The sequence below is a fragment of the Arachis hypogaea genome, chromosome 12 (genome assembly GCF_003086295.3).
Source record: "Arachis hypogaea cultivar Tifrunner chromosome 12, arahy.Tifrunner.gnm2.J5K5, whole genome shotgun sequence".
Lineage (NCBI taxonomy): Eukaryota > Viridiplantae > Streptophyta > Magnoliopsida > Fabales > Fabaceae > Arachis > Arachis hypogaea.
Genome location: NC_092047.1, coordinates 113897768 through 113916246, shown reverse-complemented (window position 1 = coordinate 113916246; position 18479 = coordinate 113897768). Strand labels below are relative to the sequence as shown.

Here is an 18479-nt window from a genome sequence, read left to right as displayed (position 1 = left end):
AATCATATATGATACTTAATATTTTAAAAAAGTGCACCAAGCTTTACTAGATCCTCCTTATATAGAGTTTTCATGTTAGCTCATTTAGAGTTTATACATTTGCACAAGTCGCATATATATGATATTCCTTAATTCGTTCTATTCAATGATCAATATAAGTGTATTCATTTTCTCATTCCAAGACTTATTGATAAAATTGAAAGGAAAAACAGTTGACAAATGACTTAATTATATAATTGACTAAACCCATCATGTGATTACTTTTAATCACTATGGTGTCTTATTATTATTTGCACAAAACCATTACTCTATGTGCTTGCATTGACAAAGTCAACGATCTTAAAGTCAGCACATGAAAGAGAACGAGATGCAAGTGAAGAACTAAATCCAAATCTGTTTGATTCAAGATCGAACTGCACAAGATTCTCTTCAAGTTGCTTCCCTCCAATCACAATCGAAGTTTTGTTATTCACTCCACCGTCAACGAAACCCAAACACCACAAATCCAACTCTTTTTTCTTGTTCACAACCCTCACCATTGAATTTGCCCCATCAATCTTCCAAACAACATCATCTCTATCCAATACAAGATCAACGGTAGGCACCACTGGACCACCATTTGTTACCGTGACCCTTTCCGCAGAGTAGCACACACTAAATGGTTTTACCGGATTAGATATTATTGTAAGGTTGAAACTAGAAGAACTTGCTTCTTTTACAAACAATTCTGTGAAGGCTTTGTGAATAGAAGACTCTAGAAGAGTGTATGGAACATGACTACTAATCTTGGTTCCACCAAAACCGTTTTCCTTGTTGATAGTTAGTAGAGAACTATTGATTGGAACTTGCTTGTTACCGTTGACTCTGATAGAAGTCAACCCAATGAAATACTCATTGGATGGTTTGTTTACGTAGGTAATCACAGTATCTCCTGAACCGATTGGATTTTCAATAAGTGGAGTGTAAATAAGAAATTTTGCAAGGTCAATTTTACCGGATCGAGGAAAAGCATAGTATGGTCCACGTGAACCAAAGAAAGCGACCCCGGTTGATTTTGGTAAACCGGGAAAGCAAATTGCAAGGCAATTAGGAGTGGAAAAAGTCGAACTAATTTGGGCTTGGATCGAGACTTTGGACCGACCTAACGAAGCTAAACCGGTGACACCTTTTGGTAAGCGTTTAAGAAGAGTAGTATGTGCACAAGAGAAAGTATAATTAGAAAAAGAAACAAGTTGCTCTTGTGATGACACGTTGGCATTTGGGAGCGCTAACGTATCAACAAGAACAGTTTGTGAATTGACATCTTTTGTTATTGGATTTTCTGGGAATGCGCCGCAAACCATTTCGGTGGGGATGTGTACGCAGTTGGGATTAGGTGATGGGGTGAAGTCGGTGCAGTTGGCACAAGAGAGTGCACCGAAGCCGAGGGAGTCGCAGAAAGTAGCGTCACAGGGGACTTGGCGGAAGGAGGAGGAGTTGTAGTTGCCATCACAATCTAACCATGGAAACAAGAAAGAGAGGTCAAGAAAAAGCTTTGTGGGGCGAAGTGGGGTTTTGAGGTAGACAGAGAGAGTGAAGAGGTTTGTGTGTTTGTCCTTTGAAACCGGTGAGATTAGGGTTGTTTGTTGAGTTTGATTTGAAAAAAGCAAGATGAAGAAAATGAAGAAGAAGCTGAACCTTATCAAGAATAGTGAAAGTGGGGAATGCATTTTGGAAAGGTAGTAGTACTGTAGTAGTAGTGAGAACCTAAAAGGTAAGCAAGTGGATATATAGATAGAAATTGATGAAAGATAGGATTTCACGTGGCTCATTTCAACATGCGCCTGTCATTGTTGACCAATTTGGCTTGTTCATTATTCTTTGATCTGTCGATGGATTACGGCTTAATTCTTGGTCTTCAATTTTTTATTTATAATTTGGGTGGTGATGTTCTAAACGAATCAGGTACTTTTGGGGATGCACTTATCTAGTGTAATTTGATTTATATATATATATATATTATTGTTCTAGAATTAGTGAATTACACGAAACGAATAAATGTATCGCGATGGACAAGCTTTTAATTTTGTCAAATTTTGTGTATTCTGTCTAGGACTAGGAGAGACCAAGTAAGAAAATGTGTAAAAAAATAAGATGTACTTTATGGTGAATAACTGAATATCATTATAGTAGTTGTAGTAGTAAAATTTCGACAATTCATAAAAATTTAATGTAGTTAAAATTAAGATAATATTTTTTAATTATTATTTGATAATATTTTTTATTTCTAAAATTAAAAATATAATCAAATTTAAAAATATTATCTTAATTTTAATTAATATCACCTTTTAAATAATGTGAAGAAAAATCTTAGAAAAAGTCAGTAAAATTTACTGTTTTTGATCAATAATTAATCATTTAATCAATAATATTAGAAGTATGAAGTAAAACATGTTATTAGATTGTATAGACTTAAAAAAATAGATTGATGATTAAAACTACTAGTCCAAAAAGATACAGTGGGAGAATTAATAATTGACTTTACACATTTTCAAAGGTCTCAAGTTGCTCATAGCCAAAGGAGTGAACGAAATAACACATCTCTTCTTTCTAAACAAAAACAAAACCACGACAACATTAGAATATTGCTTTGGAAAAAAAAATTACATAGTAACACATTACTAATTGGCAAAGTCAACGACCTTAAAGTCAGCACATGAAAGAGAACGAGACGCAAGTGAAGAGCTAAATCCAAATCTATTAGACTCAAGATCAAACTGCACAAAATTCTCTTCAAGTTGCTTCCCTCCAATCACAATCGAAGTTTTATTATTCACTCCACCATCCACAAAACCCAAACACCACACATCCAATTTTTTCTTCTTATCCGTAACTCTCACCATTGAATTTGACCCACCAATCTTCCAAACCACATCATCCCTATGCAATACAAGATCAACGGTAGGCACCAGAGGACCACCGTTTGCTACCATGACCCTTTCCGCAGAGTAGCATACACTAAACGGCTTTACAATAGTAGATATTGTTGTGAGGTTAAATCTAGAAGAGCTTGCTTCCTTTACAAACAACTTCGTGAAGGCCTTGTAAATGGAAGATTCTAGAACACCATATGGAACATCACTACTAATCTTGGTTCCACCAAAACCGTTTTCTTTGTTGATAGTTAGTAGAGAGCTATTGATCGGGACTTGCTTTCCGTTGACTCTGATTGAAGTCAAACCAATGAAATACTGATTAGATGGGGTTTCGTAGTTAATTTCCGTATCTCCTAAACTGACCGGATTCTCAATGAGGGGAGTGTAAAGAAGGAATTTTGCGATATCAATTTTTTGGGAATGAGAAAATGCATAGTATGGCCCACGCGATCCAAAAAAAGCAACCCCGGTATTTTTGGATGAACCGGGAAAGCAAATCGCGAGAGAATTTGGTGTAGAAAAAGCCGCAGTTATTTGGGCCTGAATCGAGAGTTTGGACCGGCCTAATGATGCTAAGCCGGTAACACCTTTTGGTAAACCTTTGACTATACTCGAGGGAGCGCAAGAGAAGGTATAGTTAGAGAGAGAAAAGAGTTGAGTTTGAGTTGACACGTCAGCTTTAGGAAGTGCCAGCGTGTCAATTAATACATCATTTGCGTACGAGTCTCTTGTTACTGGGTTTTCCGGAAAAGAACCGCATACCATGTGGTTGTCTACTGGTATGCAGTTTTTATCCGGCAAGCTTGTATCGATGCAATTACCGCATGCGTGGCCGCCGAAGCCAAGGGTTTCGCAGAAATCGGTGCCGCAATCGATGTAGCGGTAGGAGGAGGAGTTGTAGGTGGAGGCATTGCAAACTGTCCATGGAAATAGGAAGGAGAGGTCAAGGAAGAGCTTTGTAGGGCGAAGTGGGGTTTTGAGGTACACAGAGAGAGTGAAGAGGTTTGTGTGTTTGTCCTTTGAAACTGGGGAGATTAGAGTTGTTTGCAAGGTTGGATTGGAAGAAAGGAGTGTGAAGAATATGAGGAAGTAGCTGAACCTCAATAGAGAATGTAGAGAACACATTTTGGGAAGGTAGTGTGGTGGAATAACCCAAAAAAGAAAAATTGAGTGAAATAGATGATACTCATTTTTGTTACTATAACTTATATATATATATACTATAGTTTCTGCCTACTTGGGAACAAAACCATGCATTATGGAAAAACACGCTTTCACGTGCCTTATTTCGCTCATATACTAATAATATAATATCAATTAATATATTATATGTAACAGTTGCACATCAATAATATAGCATCTTGTTTCTTTTTATAAATTAATTAATTATATATGATATGTGAGCATGTAAAGGTTGACCACCATTCTGCTTTGGTTCTTGGATCTGTTGATGATGAATTGTCGAATAGCTTTTTTAATGTGCAATATTTCATAATTTATTCGGGTGCCATCACTGCCATGTTCTAAACATTGTATGTATGTAGTCAACAATTACTAATAGGGATTCACTTTGTCTAGAGCAATTTGAAGATTATTTTATATATTGTTGTTGTTGTGGATTTGATATGAAAACGAAATGTATATACTGCATTCTTAATTATCACGGATTGTGATTTGACAACTTAATATGGTCATTATAGGTTTATAACTTGTCAACTTTTTTTTCTTATTTAGTTCAGTTATTGTAAATATCTCTCGTGTCCTTGTCTGTGCATCGACCACTAATTAGCTTCAATGATAGGGCATCATAGAATTCCTAGCTTTAATAACTAAATTATTCATTATTGACATACGGCTTAATTACGTTCTACCGCATGAGGAAATTATTTTTGTCAATCAACAACATTTAGTCATTTAACAATTGTGACTAATAAACACACTTCAAAATATATTCAATAATGCCCGAACTAAAATAAAACAAGAGTTGCTTCAATTCCAAGACATTAGGATTATTACAAGCATTATGAAAACAATATAATACAGTAGTAGTACTACTACTACTACTATACAAGAACTTAACTAAATAACTAAGCACTCGAGTGATTAGCTTATTGAACATACAAAGCAAAAGGACATCAACATTATTAGGACATCAACTTCGTTGCTTGTTCTAAACTTCTAATTATTTTTTGCAAAATCAGTGACATTAAAATGACTACATTTGAGTGAGTGAGACGTAAGCAAAGAGGTGAACCCTAATTTGTTAGATTCAATATCAAACTGCATAAGGTTCTCTTCAAGTTGCTTGGCACCAATCACAATGGATGTCTTCTTATTCACTCCATTATCAACAAAACCCAAACACCACAAATCCAAATTATTTTTCTTATTCTTAACCCTCACCATTGAGTTTGCACCCACAATCCTCCACACCACACCCTTCTTCCCTCCCAACTCAAGCTCAACGGTCGGCACATCCGGACCTATACTTGTCACTTTGACCAATCTCGCGGCATAGCACACGCTAAAAGGTTTTACTGAACTAGTTCTCGTGAGGTTAAACCTAGACGAACTTGCCTCTTTTATGAACAATTTCGTAAATGCTTTGTAGATAGAACTTTCTAAAAGAGTGTACGGAGTGTTACTACTAAACTTGGTGCCACCAATACCCAAAAAGTTTTCATGATCAATATTCAATAGAGAAACATTGATGGGGACATTTTGACCGTTGATTCTAATGGAAGTTAGGTTAACGAAATACTCATAGGAAGGTGGGTCATCGGAATAAGAAATCACAGTATCGCCAATGCCGTCTGGATTCACAATGAGTGGAGTGTAAATAAGTGATTTCGAAAGGTCAATTTTGGAATTTTGGAAAAAAGCGTAGTAGGGTCCTTTGGATCCAAAGAAAGCAACTCCGGTTGATTTAGATGAACCAGGAAAACAAACCGCAAAAGTGTTAGGAACCGAGAGAGTCGAACTAATTTGATTCGGAAGAGAGAGATTGTAACGGCTCAATGAAGCTAAACCGGTTACTTCTTTTGGTAAGCCTTTAAGAAGAGAAGAGTGTGCACAAGAAAACGTGTAATTTGGAAGAGAAATAAGGTGGGTTTTAGTTGACACGTCAGCATTAGGAAGTGCCAGCGTGTCAATAAGCGTGGCATCAAAATCATAGTCTCTAACGACTAAGTGTATGTTTGGATTACAGTTTGCAAACTGGAGTTTGCATAAAATTGATTTTGTAAAATTGATTTTGATAATAAGTTGGTTTAGGTTAACGTGATTTATGTTTGGTAATTTTTATATCAAAATTGATTATAGTAAAATAAATGTTGTTTGGATTATACTACTCAAAATCACTTTTAAATGAAAAATTACTAAAAGAGACATCAATTTTATATACCTGCAAAATCAGAATACTATAAAAAATAATATAAAAAATATTTATCATATAAATAAAATAAATACAATAAAAAATAAAAATATAAAGGAGAGTACTATAAATTTTATAATGTCACACAAAAAGAAAATATTCTATAATTTTTTTAGTATCATCAGTACTCTTTAATTTAGTATTATTTTAGACTATAAATTATTATTATTTATGACTCTATTGTTGCTTATAATTAATTATTTATTTATTTTGTCTTTTTTTTTATAAGATCATAATTTATATTAGTCAAAATTTTGATAATAAACGTAGTATATAATAATTACAATTACAAATTTTACAAAATCAGAATAAAAAATAAAAAAAATTAATACAAAACAAAAATAGAGTACATCAAAGAATAGAAAAAAAATTATACAGATAAAAAATAATAAAAATTCCATAAAACCAACAACATATATGATATGAACAAAAAAAATACCATAAATCGTAAATAAAATTCACATGAATAAAATCAAATAAAAATAAAAAAATTTCATACACAACATAAATACAATACAGTAAAGGATAAAAAAAAGAATTCATATAAAAAACATAATAAAAATATCATAAAAATTAATAAAATACCTGAAAAATCAGAACATTATAAAAATAAAAAAAAGTCAACAACATTTGTCGTATGAATAAAAGAAATACAATAAAATAAATAAAAAATCATATAAACAAAGCCAACCAAAAATTAAAAAAAATATTTCATAAAAAATATACATATAAAAAAATAATATAGTAAATGATAAAAAAAACCCATATAAAAACATAACATGAGAATTCAGAAGACTTACACAAATAATATAAAAATATTTATCATATAAATAAAAATATAATAAAAAATATAAATAAAAAATACAATAAAAAACATAAAAATTAAAATATGAAAATGAGTACTAAAAATAATAAAAAATTAAAATATTCAATTTGTTAGTGATTGAAATAAATCTGAACGATTTTGATGAAAAAAAATGGAACGAAAATACTATGAAGAAGTAGGAAGAACTATAAAGAATGACTGTGAAGATAATAGTTACTGGTATCTGGTATCATTCTTATAGAAGAAAATGAAGGGTAGGGTTGGTAAAAAAGAAATATTTTAGTTTCTCCTAAACGTGAAACGTGAAACGTAAAACGCAGAAGCTACAAATTTTAGCTTCTCCTAAACGTGGGTTTAGAGGCAGAATCAATTCTGCGTTTAAAAAGAAAGAAATTGCCAAACATCAAAGCGAAACTTTCAAGAAGCTCAAACGGGCTTCTGTCATCTCCAACGTGTTTGCTAAACACACCCTAAGTTTTCGGGATATGCACCGCATATGGGATTTTCTGGAATGCAGTTAGGGTCGGAGAGACCGGCTTCGGTGCAGTTGCTGCAAGAAGCTCCACCGAAGCCGAGGTAAAAACAAAAGGTGCGATCGCAATCGACATAGCGAAAAGAGGAGGAGTTGTAGTTAGCATCACAAAGTGTCCATGGGAACAAGAAAGCGAGGTCAAGGAAGAGTTTCGTGGGGCGAAGTGGGGTTTTGAGGTACACAGAAAGAGTGAAGAGGTTGGTGGATTTGTCCTTTGAAACTGGTGAGATTAGAGTTGTTTGTAGGGTTGGAATGGGAAGAAAGAAGAAAGTAAAGAAGAGTAAGAAGAAGGTGAAGCTCCATGGTGAAAGAGAATGTGGCATTTTTGGAACTATTATCAATGGAGACAAAACTAAGTGGGATATAATTACAATAGATTAATTTAATTTATATAGATGAGCAAGGATCGATTTTATATTATGATAATGATGATCACATATTCCAGTGTGTATCACGTTAGAAATATAAAACTGTAAAATTATTAGGGTTTTCAAAGAAAATAGAAAATTTTAATTTATTAATTTGTGTAATCCACTAATTGCATCTATAATAATTGATATAATACATTGATCGATGTAGCGGTGGAATATAATATAGCGTATGGATCCTATGGAATAACAGCATGCCATGATCTATCGAATCTATTTCTCTTAAATCATATCATATAGTATTTATTGGATCTCATGATATGCTGCTTCTAATAAATGTGCAAGGATTATCTTATTCAAATTTCAACATGTGATAATATTGTCGATTCTTCTAAACAAATCAAGTGTGAGGGATTCACTTGTCTAGTAGTGCAATGTTCTAATTTATTTTGTATATTATTCTTTCTAACTAGATTATTTGAAATCGCCATTCTTTTCATTTCAGCCATGGTTCCATATGATAATCATATCCTCTTGCTTTGTCAAGTGTACAAGGCATCGTATTTTATTTTGAGGAGCGTTCTCTCTCATCAGCTTTAGTTAGCGTCCTTCTAAGATAATTATGTTACAGTAATTATAGTGATTATGATATTTTAAAAAGTATTGTTAAAATTAAAATAATATTTTTTTAAATGTTACTTTAAAAGAATATTATCAAAATATAAAAAACAAATGAGTTTAATTTTAGGTTACATCTTGGTGCTCACATTATTATGCAACTATTGAATTCTGACCGCCGTGTCGGGTTGGTTGTGGTGGTGGCAATGGCTGTGAATGTGGCGGCTTTACCCCCGTTACCATGTGTGGAGTGTGATGGTTGCCATAACCATATGGATCTATGAGGTAATTATGATGGTTATAGTCAGCATTAGAAGTACCCTCCCCTTGAGTTGAAGGACAAGTCTATTGAAGGAAAATAGTACTACAAGCATCATCACTATTATAGTCAATAATAGTTGACTTTGGTCCATCTTGGGGAGCACTATTAGTAACACTTGTGCAACTATCTGAATTCTATTTGAGCAGGGACTATACCATAAATTAGTTGAGTTAGCATCTTCCTTTGATGCATTTTGGGAAGCACCACAAGCACTTGTGCCATTCCTTGCATTTGACTCATTTGGGTAAGGACCATGCCCTACATAAATTGGGCTAGTGTATGTCTTTGGAACATTTAAGGAATCACCACAAGTATTTGGGCTAGCTAGTGTTTGCATTTGATCCTTTTTTGCAACAACATTGCCCAACATGATTTGGGTTATTATTTTGTTGGTTTGGGCTTTTTTGTTGGACCAAGTTTGGAGAGGCCCATCTTTCTTTTCCTCGTTGAAAGTCATTCTCCCACTCCTAGTTTTGGTGAACTCCAATTTCTTCCTCTATCTGCATATATGATGTATTCACCTAGGAAATCATGTGAATGTTAATTAATATGAAAATTAGCATAAGGAATTTTTTAATCAGATAAGTAAAGAAGTGGATAAATTAAATGACCACATTACCATCTGTGGTTGATAGCAAATTTTGTGCCTCCTTTTGACACATGGTGCAGTTTTAACTCTACAAAAATAGAAAAATAAATTAAACTTAGAAGCTTGGGTAATTTGTTGAGAACTAGGAGAAATTCATAATAAGTGGTGAAAATGTTGTTACCTTGGAAGCAGAATTAGAGCAATGCATTATTGGAGAATATAGCTTTTATAGGAACTATGTTGCAAGAGAGATTTTTAGGGTTTTGATAGAATAATATGAGGTATCTTATATACAGAAAGAGGATTGCTGATGTATCTTCCTAATTTATGTGAAGTTAAATTATTGATTTTCATGTTCATCTCATATAAAAGTACCAAGCATGAATAAATCTTTTTTAGCATTTCATAATAAATGTCACCGTGATGCACCTGATTTTGGATTAAAAAGCAACAATAAATAGAATGAATTTGGAACAGCCCTCAGTTCATATGGGAAAAAAAGGAATACAATTAAACATCATAAGGTGTATATGGTGTAAGGTGTGCTTTGCTAAGTATATATGTAACGGTCTATAATTTTTGTCAAAAAAGGAGTTATTCACCTAGTTTGTATTAGTTGGCAGAATCAATACTAAAGAGAGATTGAATAGTTTGGGCATTATTGATCAAAATGATAATATTTGTATTCTATATTAAAAAGATACTTAAAATAATTATCACTTTTTTTAATTGTGAGTTTACTTGGCAAGTGTAGTGTGCTTGTTTATCCCCTTATAGAAAATTATGGTATATTTCAGGAATAATTCAGTAACACTTTGAGAGTTGAACAGGATTTCCTGTGAGGAAAGGCGAACGTAATAGGTGGTTGATTAGTTTCTTTGCTATCGTTTGGAATACGTGGTTGAAAAGGACAGAATATTCAGAGATCAAGAAACAGGTGTAACAGAAGTTATCAACAAGTCGATTAGGAGTTACAAAGAGTGGATTGATTTTGATGCTTTTCGTTGTTGATGGCAATGCTGGAAATTACTACGGATTAATTTTTTGTTTGACTAGTACCTTTATTTTCACTAGTTACTCCATCTTGCAGAAAATAATTTATGAATGGAACTAAAAATGGTGTTATGCAAGGTTATTGTAAGATGGTGTGTTATCCTGGAATGTGGATCTGCCAAAAACAGCTTCTGAAAAACGCAAGTTGCGTTTTATTGATGAACAAAGTTGAAGCCAATGCATGGATGGGACGTGTCTGCTGCACACTGAAAAACGCAAGTTGCGTTTTATTCCAAGACACAAATGAAACCAATGCATGCAGAAGGGTTTGGTCAAGCCACACTCCACAATCGCAAGTTGCGATTGTCACTGACCCTTATTGCATGTTCGACGCGTGTCCAATAAATGGGTTTGGAGAGGGCTTTAAAAAGCCAAAGTTACAAACGCAGATGAAGAGAGGGAGAGTGTAACAAAGATAGTTGAAGCTGCGGTGGAGGAGCATGGCAGTGTTGACTGTGGGAGGAAGAAGAAGAAATAGTAGGCTGGGTTTAAGTATATGAAAAAAAAATGGTTCGTAATTTTACGTTACCTGAATAACACATTATTGAGTATTTGGATCATCCTCAATGGGTAATATTTTTTCTTTTAATTTTATGATGAATGAATATATTTATTTTTAATTTATTTTTTTTATTTGAAAAGTGTTATTGTTATTATTATTACTGTTAGTTAGTAACATTATTATTATTATTATTATTATTATTATTATTATTATTATTATTATTATTGGTATTATTAATATTATTACTGTTAGTTAGTTGCATTATTATTATTATTATTATTATTATTATTATTATTATTATTATTATTATTATTATTATTATTACTACTACTGGTAGTTGCATTATTATTATTATTATTATTATTATTATTATTATTATTATTATTATTAGCAGTAGTAGTAGTAATAATTATAATAATAGTAGTAGTTATTATTATTATTATTATGATGATGATTATTATTGTTATCAATATAGTAGTAGTAGTAATAATCGGATTATTATTATTATTATTATTATTATTATTATTATTATTATTATTATTATTATTATTATTGGTAGTTGCATTATTATTATTATTATTATTATTATTATTATTATTATTATTATTAGTAGTAGTAGTAGTAATAATTATAATAATAGTAGTAGTTATTATTATTATTATGATGATGGTTATTATTGTTATCAATATAGTAGTAGTAGTAGTAATAACCGGATTATTATTATTATTATTATTATTATTATTATTATTATTATTATTATTATTATTATTATTATTATTATGTTAGTTGTTGTTAATTTCAATGAATATTATCTTTTTTTGGCAGGCGATCAGAAATTTGTTGCCTAGAAAACTTGATCCGCCAGATATCTTTAATGAGAGAGCTGCAGAGGCACTAGCATTAACTGGGTTTCAACACGTTTCACGAATTGGTGAAATGAGAGGTCATTCTGCACTCTTAAGTGCCTTGGTGGAACGATGGAGGCCAGAAACTCATACGTTCCACCTTCCAGTGGGTGAAGTGACGGTGACGCTGGAAGACGTGATACATATACTTGGCCTCCATGTTAACGGAGAACCCGTCACGGGTAGATCGGATAGCAGTTACCAGTTTTTGGTGGATAACTGCCTCGCTTGTTTTGGTCGGCAACCGGGTCCGGACGATCACGTGTTGGGCAAGGTAAATCTCCATTGGGTCCGGCGGTGTCGAGACAGTGAACCGTGTGACACGCAGGAGTCTATTGAGCGGTATGTCAGGGCTCACATTTTCTGTGTGCTTGGTACAGTGGTGTTTCCAGATAAGTCCACCACGTCTTTGAACTCGAAGTTTTTGCCTCTACTTCGTGATTTTCATCAGATCTCACAATACAGTTGGGGGGCAGCTAGTCTGGCACATCTATACAGATCGTTGTGTCGTGCATCGCGGTACAACTGTAAAGAGATGGATGGGCCACTGATTTTGCTTTTTGTTTGGGCGTGGGAGCGTATGCCGTTCATGGCCCCTATACCGCGCAATCAGCTTCTCGATATTGGTGTTCCACTTGCGCGACGGTATTGTACTTTACTGTTATTATTATTATTATTATTATTATTATTATTATTATCATCCTTGTTGTTGTTGTTGTTGTTGTTGTTGTTGAGGTCATCCTACTTGTGCGTAGGTGGAGTCATTGGCGCCGGCATACAAGATATACACGGAGGTCTACGGCGCAGTTTAGACGAGGACTCGATGACATGGGAGTCAATGATGTGAGTTTTAACCATTTAGGTATGCGTCTTTGTTAAGAAAAATAATGTTACTAATAGGTCTCGTGCTTACTGGTGTGCAGTTTACATGGCGGCCGTATATCGACGTGGATGTTCCGATCGAACTCGGCGTAAATTTGTTTATGTGCTCCACGAAGTCGCCATTAGTGTCGTTCGAATGTATAGAATGGCACCCAACAGATCGAGTTCGTCGACAATTCGGGTTGCAGCAGCTTTCACCAGACCCGGCATTTCAGATCGGTAGTGCTCATTGCAGGCGTTTGAGCGGTGCCCAGCATCATGACTAGAAGCGCACCTTTATATTTACCGTACAGGTGTGTGCCATCAACCTGCACCAGTGGCTTGCAGTGTCGGAATGCTACTATACACGGATAGAAGCTCCAAAAAACGCGATGAAGAACTCTTACACCTTGAACCTCCTCACTCTCACGGTAAACAGGGAGCGTCTTTATTTGAACACGAGACCTTGGCATCTTTGCAGTCATTGCTTTCAGCCAAACTGGCAGAGTCTGGTAAGAAACCTCCCAACCACCAAAAACTTTTGCGACAGATTTCTGCTTTGCCAACCAAGCCTTGCGGTAACTGATAGTGTAGTTGAACTTTGACTGAACTTCTGCAATAATAGACTTCACCTTTATGGACGGATCTGCTTCGACCAACGGCCTAATGGCATCTGCAATTGTGTCTGAGTCCAACTTGGCATGATCTTGCGAGATAGTTCCCATGGTGCACGTGTGTTTGCCATTGTATCTCCTGATCTCCCAACAAGCTTTCTTTCGAATCAAACTAGCTCGGATAAGCCAATCGCACCCGGCACCATAACCCTTGCATTTCGCATAGAATGTCTGCGGCTCAGACTCATACACAGTGTAATCAACTCCTCTAGAGATAGTGTAGCTTTTGATTGCAGATATCACCGACTCTCTAGAGCCAAATTCCATTCCGACACTGAATTCACCATCTTCGGCCGCAGCGTTGCCTTCACCTACGATAAGCGCACCACCATCAGTCAGACAAGGCAAATAAAATGGACACTAGTGGTAACGTGAATTAATAACCATAATATAACATACCCATATTCGCATACTCAGAAAATTCTGGGGCATGCATGGCTTCGAGATCAAGAGTCCGCATAAAAGACGGAACACCAAACGGCTGCTGGCTTATAACAGCATGCGCTTCATTTGGCACCGCCGGATTGCCGGCCAGATCTCCGTCATCGTTTTCGTCATCGACTTCATAGTTGGCTTCGAACTCCTCTTCACTGTCGTCGTTATCTTCTTCCCAGCCTATATCCCCAAACTCGTTAATGTTGACCTCCTCGTCAAACTCGTCCACCCCCGTATGCTGTTCAAACTCAACGTACAACTCTATTAGCGGCACCTGAAATCGGGTTTGTTGATAAATACAGAACATCCGCTGCATGCTTGCATCGTCAGTGATGGCCATTATTTGAAACTGTATCAGCCCACCAAATACTTGTACAGGACTCCTGTACAAAATATAGCTCACCCTTTTCGAAATGTGACTTGGTATGTTGACACAAATACCATTTTGCAACTCCACAAAACTCGTGGTATATGGAATAGCAAATGAAAACGGACATTTACAAACAAAAGTCACTCCTTCGTGTGTGTTCGATATAACCTCACCGTTATAATACACTCGTATATTTGCAATACCTTCCATAATCTCACTTTTTTAACCCTTCTAATACCCAAAAAATCTCACAATTAAGAGATGCATGAACGAATGAAAGGTGAAAAGGAGCACAAGTGAGAGATTTAGGAGTGAGGTACGAGTTTGAGATAGCTGAGTTAGCAATTTATAGGCAAAGTTCTTCATTATAATATTATATTACATATAAAACGCAACCTGCGTTTTACGGACTTCAAAAAAAAATTTTCGGGCCAAATAAAACGCAACATGCGATTTACTCTGCCCAAAAAAATTTCTGAGCCCATCAAATTCACAAACGCATCATGCGTTTTATATTAAAAAAAAATTTTTAATTCCAATTTCACAAACGCAACATGCGTTTGTCTCCATTCAATTGTAAAGCAAAAAAAATTTAATTGTGAAGCATAAAAAACGCAACTTGCGTTTGTTATATGTCCCATAGCAGTGCAAAATTTGGTGAAACACCCATTTCAATGCACATCACCAAAACCTTTTCCATATCAAAATTAATCAGCCTCCATCTTGTGGTGTTGATTTTTTGTTTCAAACAAAAAAATTTATGTCAAAAAAGGATGCAAAATCTCTCCTAAGTCTTAACCAGCTTTGAAGACCAAGAGCTAATATAATTCTTTTCTATGCCTCATATAGTAAATAGTTAAGATTTAGTCAGTTGAAACCATCAAGTTATGTTTAGTTGTTATGCGCATACAAACATTTTCATAGAAAAGATCATTAAAAAAAAAAAAAAAAGAGCATCATGTGTAGTATCATCTAAATATAAACAAAATTGATGTAAATTCATTCCGTTCTTAACTTATATGATTGATCGGAACAATTTATTAAGCTCAACAAATATGACTAGATGAGCATAATCATACTAAGTTTTCTGTAAAATTTTGAATTATATACATAATCCACTGAAAGATTAGTAATTCAGAAGTTCTAAATATCATTAAAAATCATCATTCCAAAAACAATTAAAAGAGGTGTACATTTTTTTGGAACATCGTGTCAACATCCATTTTATCACCTTTATTTAAATTTTGGTGTGGCCTCTGCCTTTCAAGCTAACTCCACTTATTTTTCTCCCCTTAAGATCTTTTAAGATGCAACATAAATACTAAGTTTCAAATTTTCAAATAACAATCTTTATCCAAATACATGTAATTATGTTACACCAGAATACAGCCTTCCATCACTATAACAGCCTTTCCACGTAAAAGCACTCTTTGCTTCTTCTCATCAAAATGAATATTGAAAACACCCCCTCTGCTTGATGCCTAATCAAATAATAGTGAGTTTGAATAAAATTTAGTTTAGGCTAAAAAGATAATTAATCACACAATAAGTTAATTAAAGAATAGTACCTGATAAGCATTTAAATCACACTTGCCTAGCTTCTTGCTCCAATATGATGCTATGGCACAATGTGCAGTACCACAAACAGGATCCTAAAACAAATTGCAAGTTAAATTTACCATATGATCTCATCTCATCACTAGTTCTAATTTGATATATTTGATTTTAATTTAAGATTCTATACATATGATACAACACCCTCTTATTAATTGTACTAAATGAACAACTTCTCTTAAGAGATAATGCAGGTATATATATATATATATAAGTTTATCTTACTAAGATCTTATGTCTGCATCAACAATTCATCATCATATTAATAGTGCAACTGAAGGAACATTAGTTTACCTCATTGATTCCGAATTTTGGGCAGAAGAAACGACTGTAGCAGTCAAATCCTGAGCCTGAAGGAGCAGCAGCTGTAACAATTATTCCCCTTCCTGGAAATTTTACAATTTCATCAAGTTTTGGTTCTACTTTTATCACTGCTTCTCCAGATTTCACTACAACCTATCAAGAAACCATAAAATTCAAATGTTTGCTAAAAATATAGTCTTCATATGTATAAATTTATCACTTCTCTTTACAAATATTTATAACAGTCACTTTTTGGTAGATCTTAACAATGATAGTAAAGTTAGGAGATTACAAACAGGTCATCTGAGTTTTGTGTCCCCTTTAGATCAATGATCTCAACACCACTCAATGCCTCAGAAATTTGAGAAGTCTCATTAAAGTTGGATTCTTTGATAGGGTCAGCAGGGAAATCCAATTCAACATAGAAACTATCCTTGCTTTCTTCTTGTTCATCATTGGTTGCCGGGATTCTTTTGGCAGTTACTATTCCAGAGAGTGTAACAAATTCAATGACATTATTATTGCCATCAACCAAACCAGATGAAAATAGTGTATGTGCTGCTGCTAATGTTGCATGCCCACATAGTTTGACCTGATCAATAAGCAATGAAACTAAGATATTATTACACTGTCTTCACACAAGATTGTAATCTTTGGCTGCATTTGGTTCTGATAATTGAACAAGACACAAAATTTAAATTGTTTCTTATTGGTGTTTTTGTGTCCTTTCTGTTAAGAAGACACAAAATATATTAATTTACTGTCTAACACAATATCTTTCTAGTTCAACTAGTAAGTCAATTTTTTTTAGTTACAACTTTTTTCTAAAATCTAAATTTTAAATCCTAAATCCTAACTCTAAACCTTCCAAAAAATGAAAGTAAAATATTTTTACAATAAAAAAAAGTTAACTTGCTAATTAAAAATTGATTCTATGTAAAAAAATTTTCTGAAATGTGGATACAAAATATTTATCTGCCTCCTCTCCTCTATCTCTTTCTCTATATCTATTCCAAACACGGTTTCAAGAATATCACCTAATATATAAGGAAATTTACGAAATTACTCTTAACATTAACAACAGAGTTGTTAGAAAAAGTTTAACTTGAACAGGATGAAAATTAAGACAAGAAAAGTAAATTGAGTTGAACCTCAATGAGAGGAGTGAACCATCTGAGAGCAAAACGAGGAATAGAATATGATCCATTATGTATTTGAGTCAAGAAAGCAGTTTCTGAAATATTGAACTCTGCAGCCACAGATTGCAACCATTTGTCTTCTCTTTCTTCTTCATCTAACAAACACACAGCTGCAGGGTTCCCCTTGAATGCTGACTCTGTGAACGCATCAACCTATTCCTCATCATAAATTCACAATATTAAATCCTAGTTGTTGTTGTCAGTATATATGAATAAATAATCATTTGCAGGAAGAGTAATAATTCAAGAATACCAGAGTGTACTTGACAGGTTTGTTTGCCATAGAAGAAGAACACAGGTTTATTCTGATGAACCAAACTCCTAATAAGATGTTAGAACCTTGTAAATGTAAGTGTCAACTGTCAACGCTTTCTGTTAGTCTTAGTGTTTCACTTTCCTTTTCATTTCTATTATTGTTATTATTTGGGGAAATTGTTGACAATTACTACTATTCAACAAGCTGGGGTATTGAGCAGTCTTTGCTGAAAAAAGTGGGGAGCAACAAGGAGATGAAAAGAAAAAAAAAATAATCCTTCATATCTATTCATATAAAATATATATTAATATATACAAATATTAAGTATATATTAAAATTAATTATTATATATTTATACGTAAATATATATAATTTAATTTATTTTTAATATATATTTTGTATTTAGTAATTTTAATATATATTTAGTATAATTAGTTAAAAAAAATTATTTATTTTATATTTTTAGTACACATGTTAAAATTGTAAAATTTTATGTGAAATTTTGATGATTTTTGTGCACCTCAATCTTGATGATGCGCTTTTTTTCATTTTTTTTAGGGTTCCGTTATGTTACCAATAGCATATCTGCCAACTCTTATTTATAGTTGTGTTTCATGGAAGTGTGTTCGTGGATGTGTCTAATAAAAATGTCTTTTTTATAACTGTGTTTAATAGAAGTGTCTTTATAGATATATTTTCTGGAT

At 33.7% G+C, this 18479-nt stretch overlaps 5 protein-coding genes across 5 annotated transcripts; 1 reads left to right on the top strand and 4 right to left on the bottom strand.

The window, feature by feature from the left end:
* Positions 1–308: 308 nt before the first annotated feature.
* On the bottom strand, positions 309–1343 carry LOC112730613 (probable aspartic proteinase GIP1). Its single transcript, XM_025780681.2, has one exon. It carries the CDS (start codon positions 1341–1343, stop codon positions 309–311), a length of 1035 nt encoding a protein of 344 aa, XP_025636466.2.
* A 1317-nt stretch (positions 1344–2660) lies between these two features.
* Positions 2661–4040, bottom strand: LOC112730612 (probable aspartic proteinase GIP1). The gene has a single exon (XM_025780680.1). The coding sequence runs from the start codon at positions 4038–4040 to the stop codon at positions 2661–2663; it is 1380 nt and encodes a 459-aa protein (XP_025636465.1).
* A 1053-nt stretch (positions 4041–5093) lies between these two features.
* Positions 5094–7782, bottom strand: LOC112730611 (probable aspartic proteinase GIP1). The gene is made up of 2 exons (XM_029291127.2): positions 7708–7782; positions 5094–6131 (listed from the first exon to the last, which is right to left on the bottom strand). Exons 1-2 carry the CDS (start codon positions 7780–7782, stop codon positions 5094–5096), a joined length of 1113 nt encoding a protein of 370 aa, XP_029146960.1.
* A 1126-nt stretch (positions 7783–8908) lies between these two features.
* On the top strand, positions 8909–13038 carry LOC112730609 (serine/threonine-protein phosphatase 7 long form homolog). Its single transcript, XM_025780678.1, has 4 exons — positions 8909–8977; positions 11984–12713; positions 12819–12906; positions 12987–13038. Exons 1-4 carry the CDS (start codon positions 8909–8911, stop codon positions 13036–13038), a joined length of 939 nt encoding a protein of 312 aa, XP_025636463.1.
* Positions 13039–15533: 2495 nt separating this feature from the next.
* LOC112728417 (uncharacterized) lies at positions 15534–18001 on the bottom strand. The gene is made up of 6 exons (XM_025778537.2): positions 17773–18001; positions 17472–17672; positions 16613–16912; positions 16312–16473; positions 15972–16055; positions 15534–15884 (listed from the first exon to the last, which is right to left on the bottom strand). The coding sequence occupies exons 1-6, from the start codon at positions 17800–17802 to the stop codon at positions 15777–15779; spliced, it is 885 nt and encodes a 294-aa protein (XP_025634322.1). The 5' UTR covers positions 17803–18001; the 3' UTR covers positions 15534–15776.
* Between the last annotated feature and the right edge of the window lie 478 nt (positions 18002–18479).

Bases quoted from the DNA above. Each gene is read 5' to 3' on its own strand.
- LOC112730613 (XM_025780681.2), bottom strand. From the start codon at position 1,343: ATGGTTTGCGGCGCATTCCCAGAAAATCCAATAACAAAAGATGTCAAT.
- LOC112730612 (XM_025780680.1), bottom strand. From the start codon at position 4,040: ATGTGTTCTCTACATTCTCTATTGAGGTTCAGCTACTTCCTCATATTC.
- LOC112730611 (XM_029291127.2), bottom strand. From the start codon at position 7,782: ATGTCGATTGCGATCGCACCTTTTGTTTTTACCTCGGCTTCGGTGGAG. The intron at 6,132-7,707 runs GTCTCTCCGACC...TGCAAACTCCAG, and splicing joins CAGCAACTGCACCGAAGCCG to TTTGCAAACTGTAATCCAAA.
- LOC112730609 (XM_025780678.1), top strand. From the start codon at position 8,909: ATGTGGCGGCTTTACCCCCGTTACCATGTGTGGAGTGTGATGGTTGCC. The intron at 8,978-11,983 runs GTAATTATGATG...TTTTTTTGGCAG, and splicing joins TAACCATATGGATCTATGAG to GCGATCAGAAATTTGTTGCC. The intron at 12,714-12,818 runs GTACTTTACTGT...ACTTGTGCGTAG, and splicing joins TCCACTTGCGCGACGGTATT to GTGGAGTCATTGGCGCCGGC.
- LOC112728417 (XM_025778537.2), bottom strand. From the start codon at position 17,802: ATGGCAAACAAACCTGTCAAGTACACTCTG. The intron at 16,913-17,471 runs GTTCAACTCAAT...CTTATTGATCAG, and splicing joins GGTTCACTCCTCTCATTGAG to GTCAAACTATGTGGGCATGC. The intron at 16,474-16,612 runs GTAATCTCCTAA...GTTTCTTGATAG, and splicing joins AAAACTCAGATGACCTGTTT to GTTGTAGTGAAATCTGGAGA.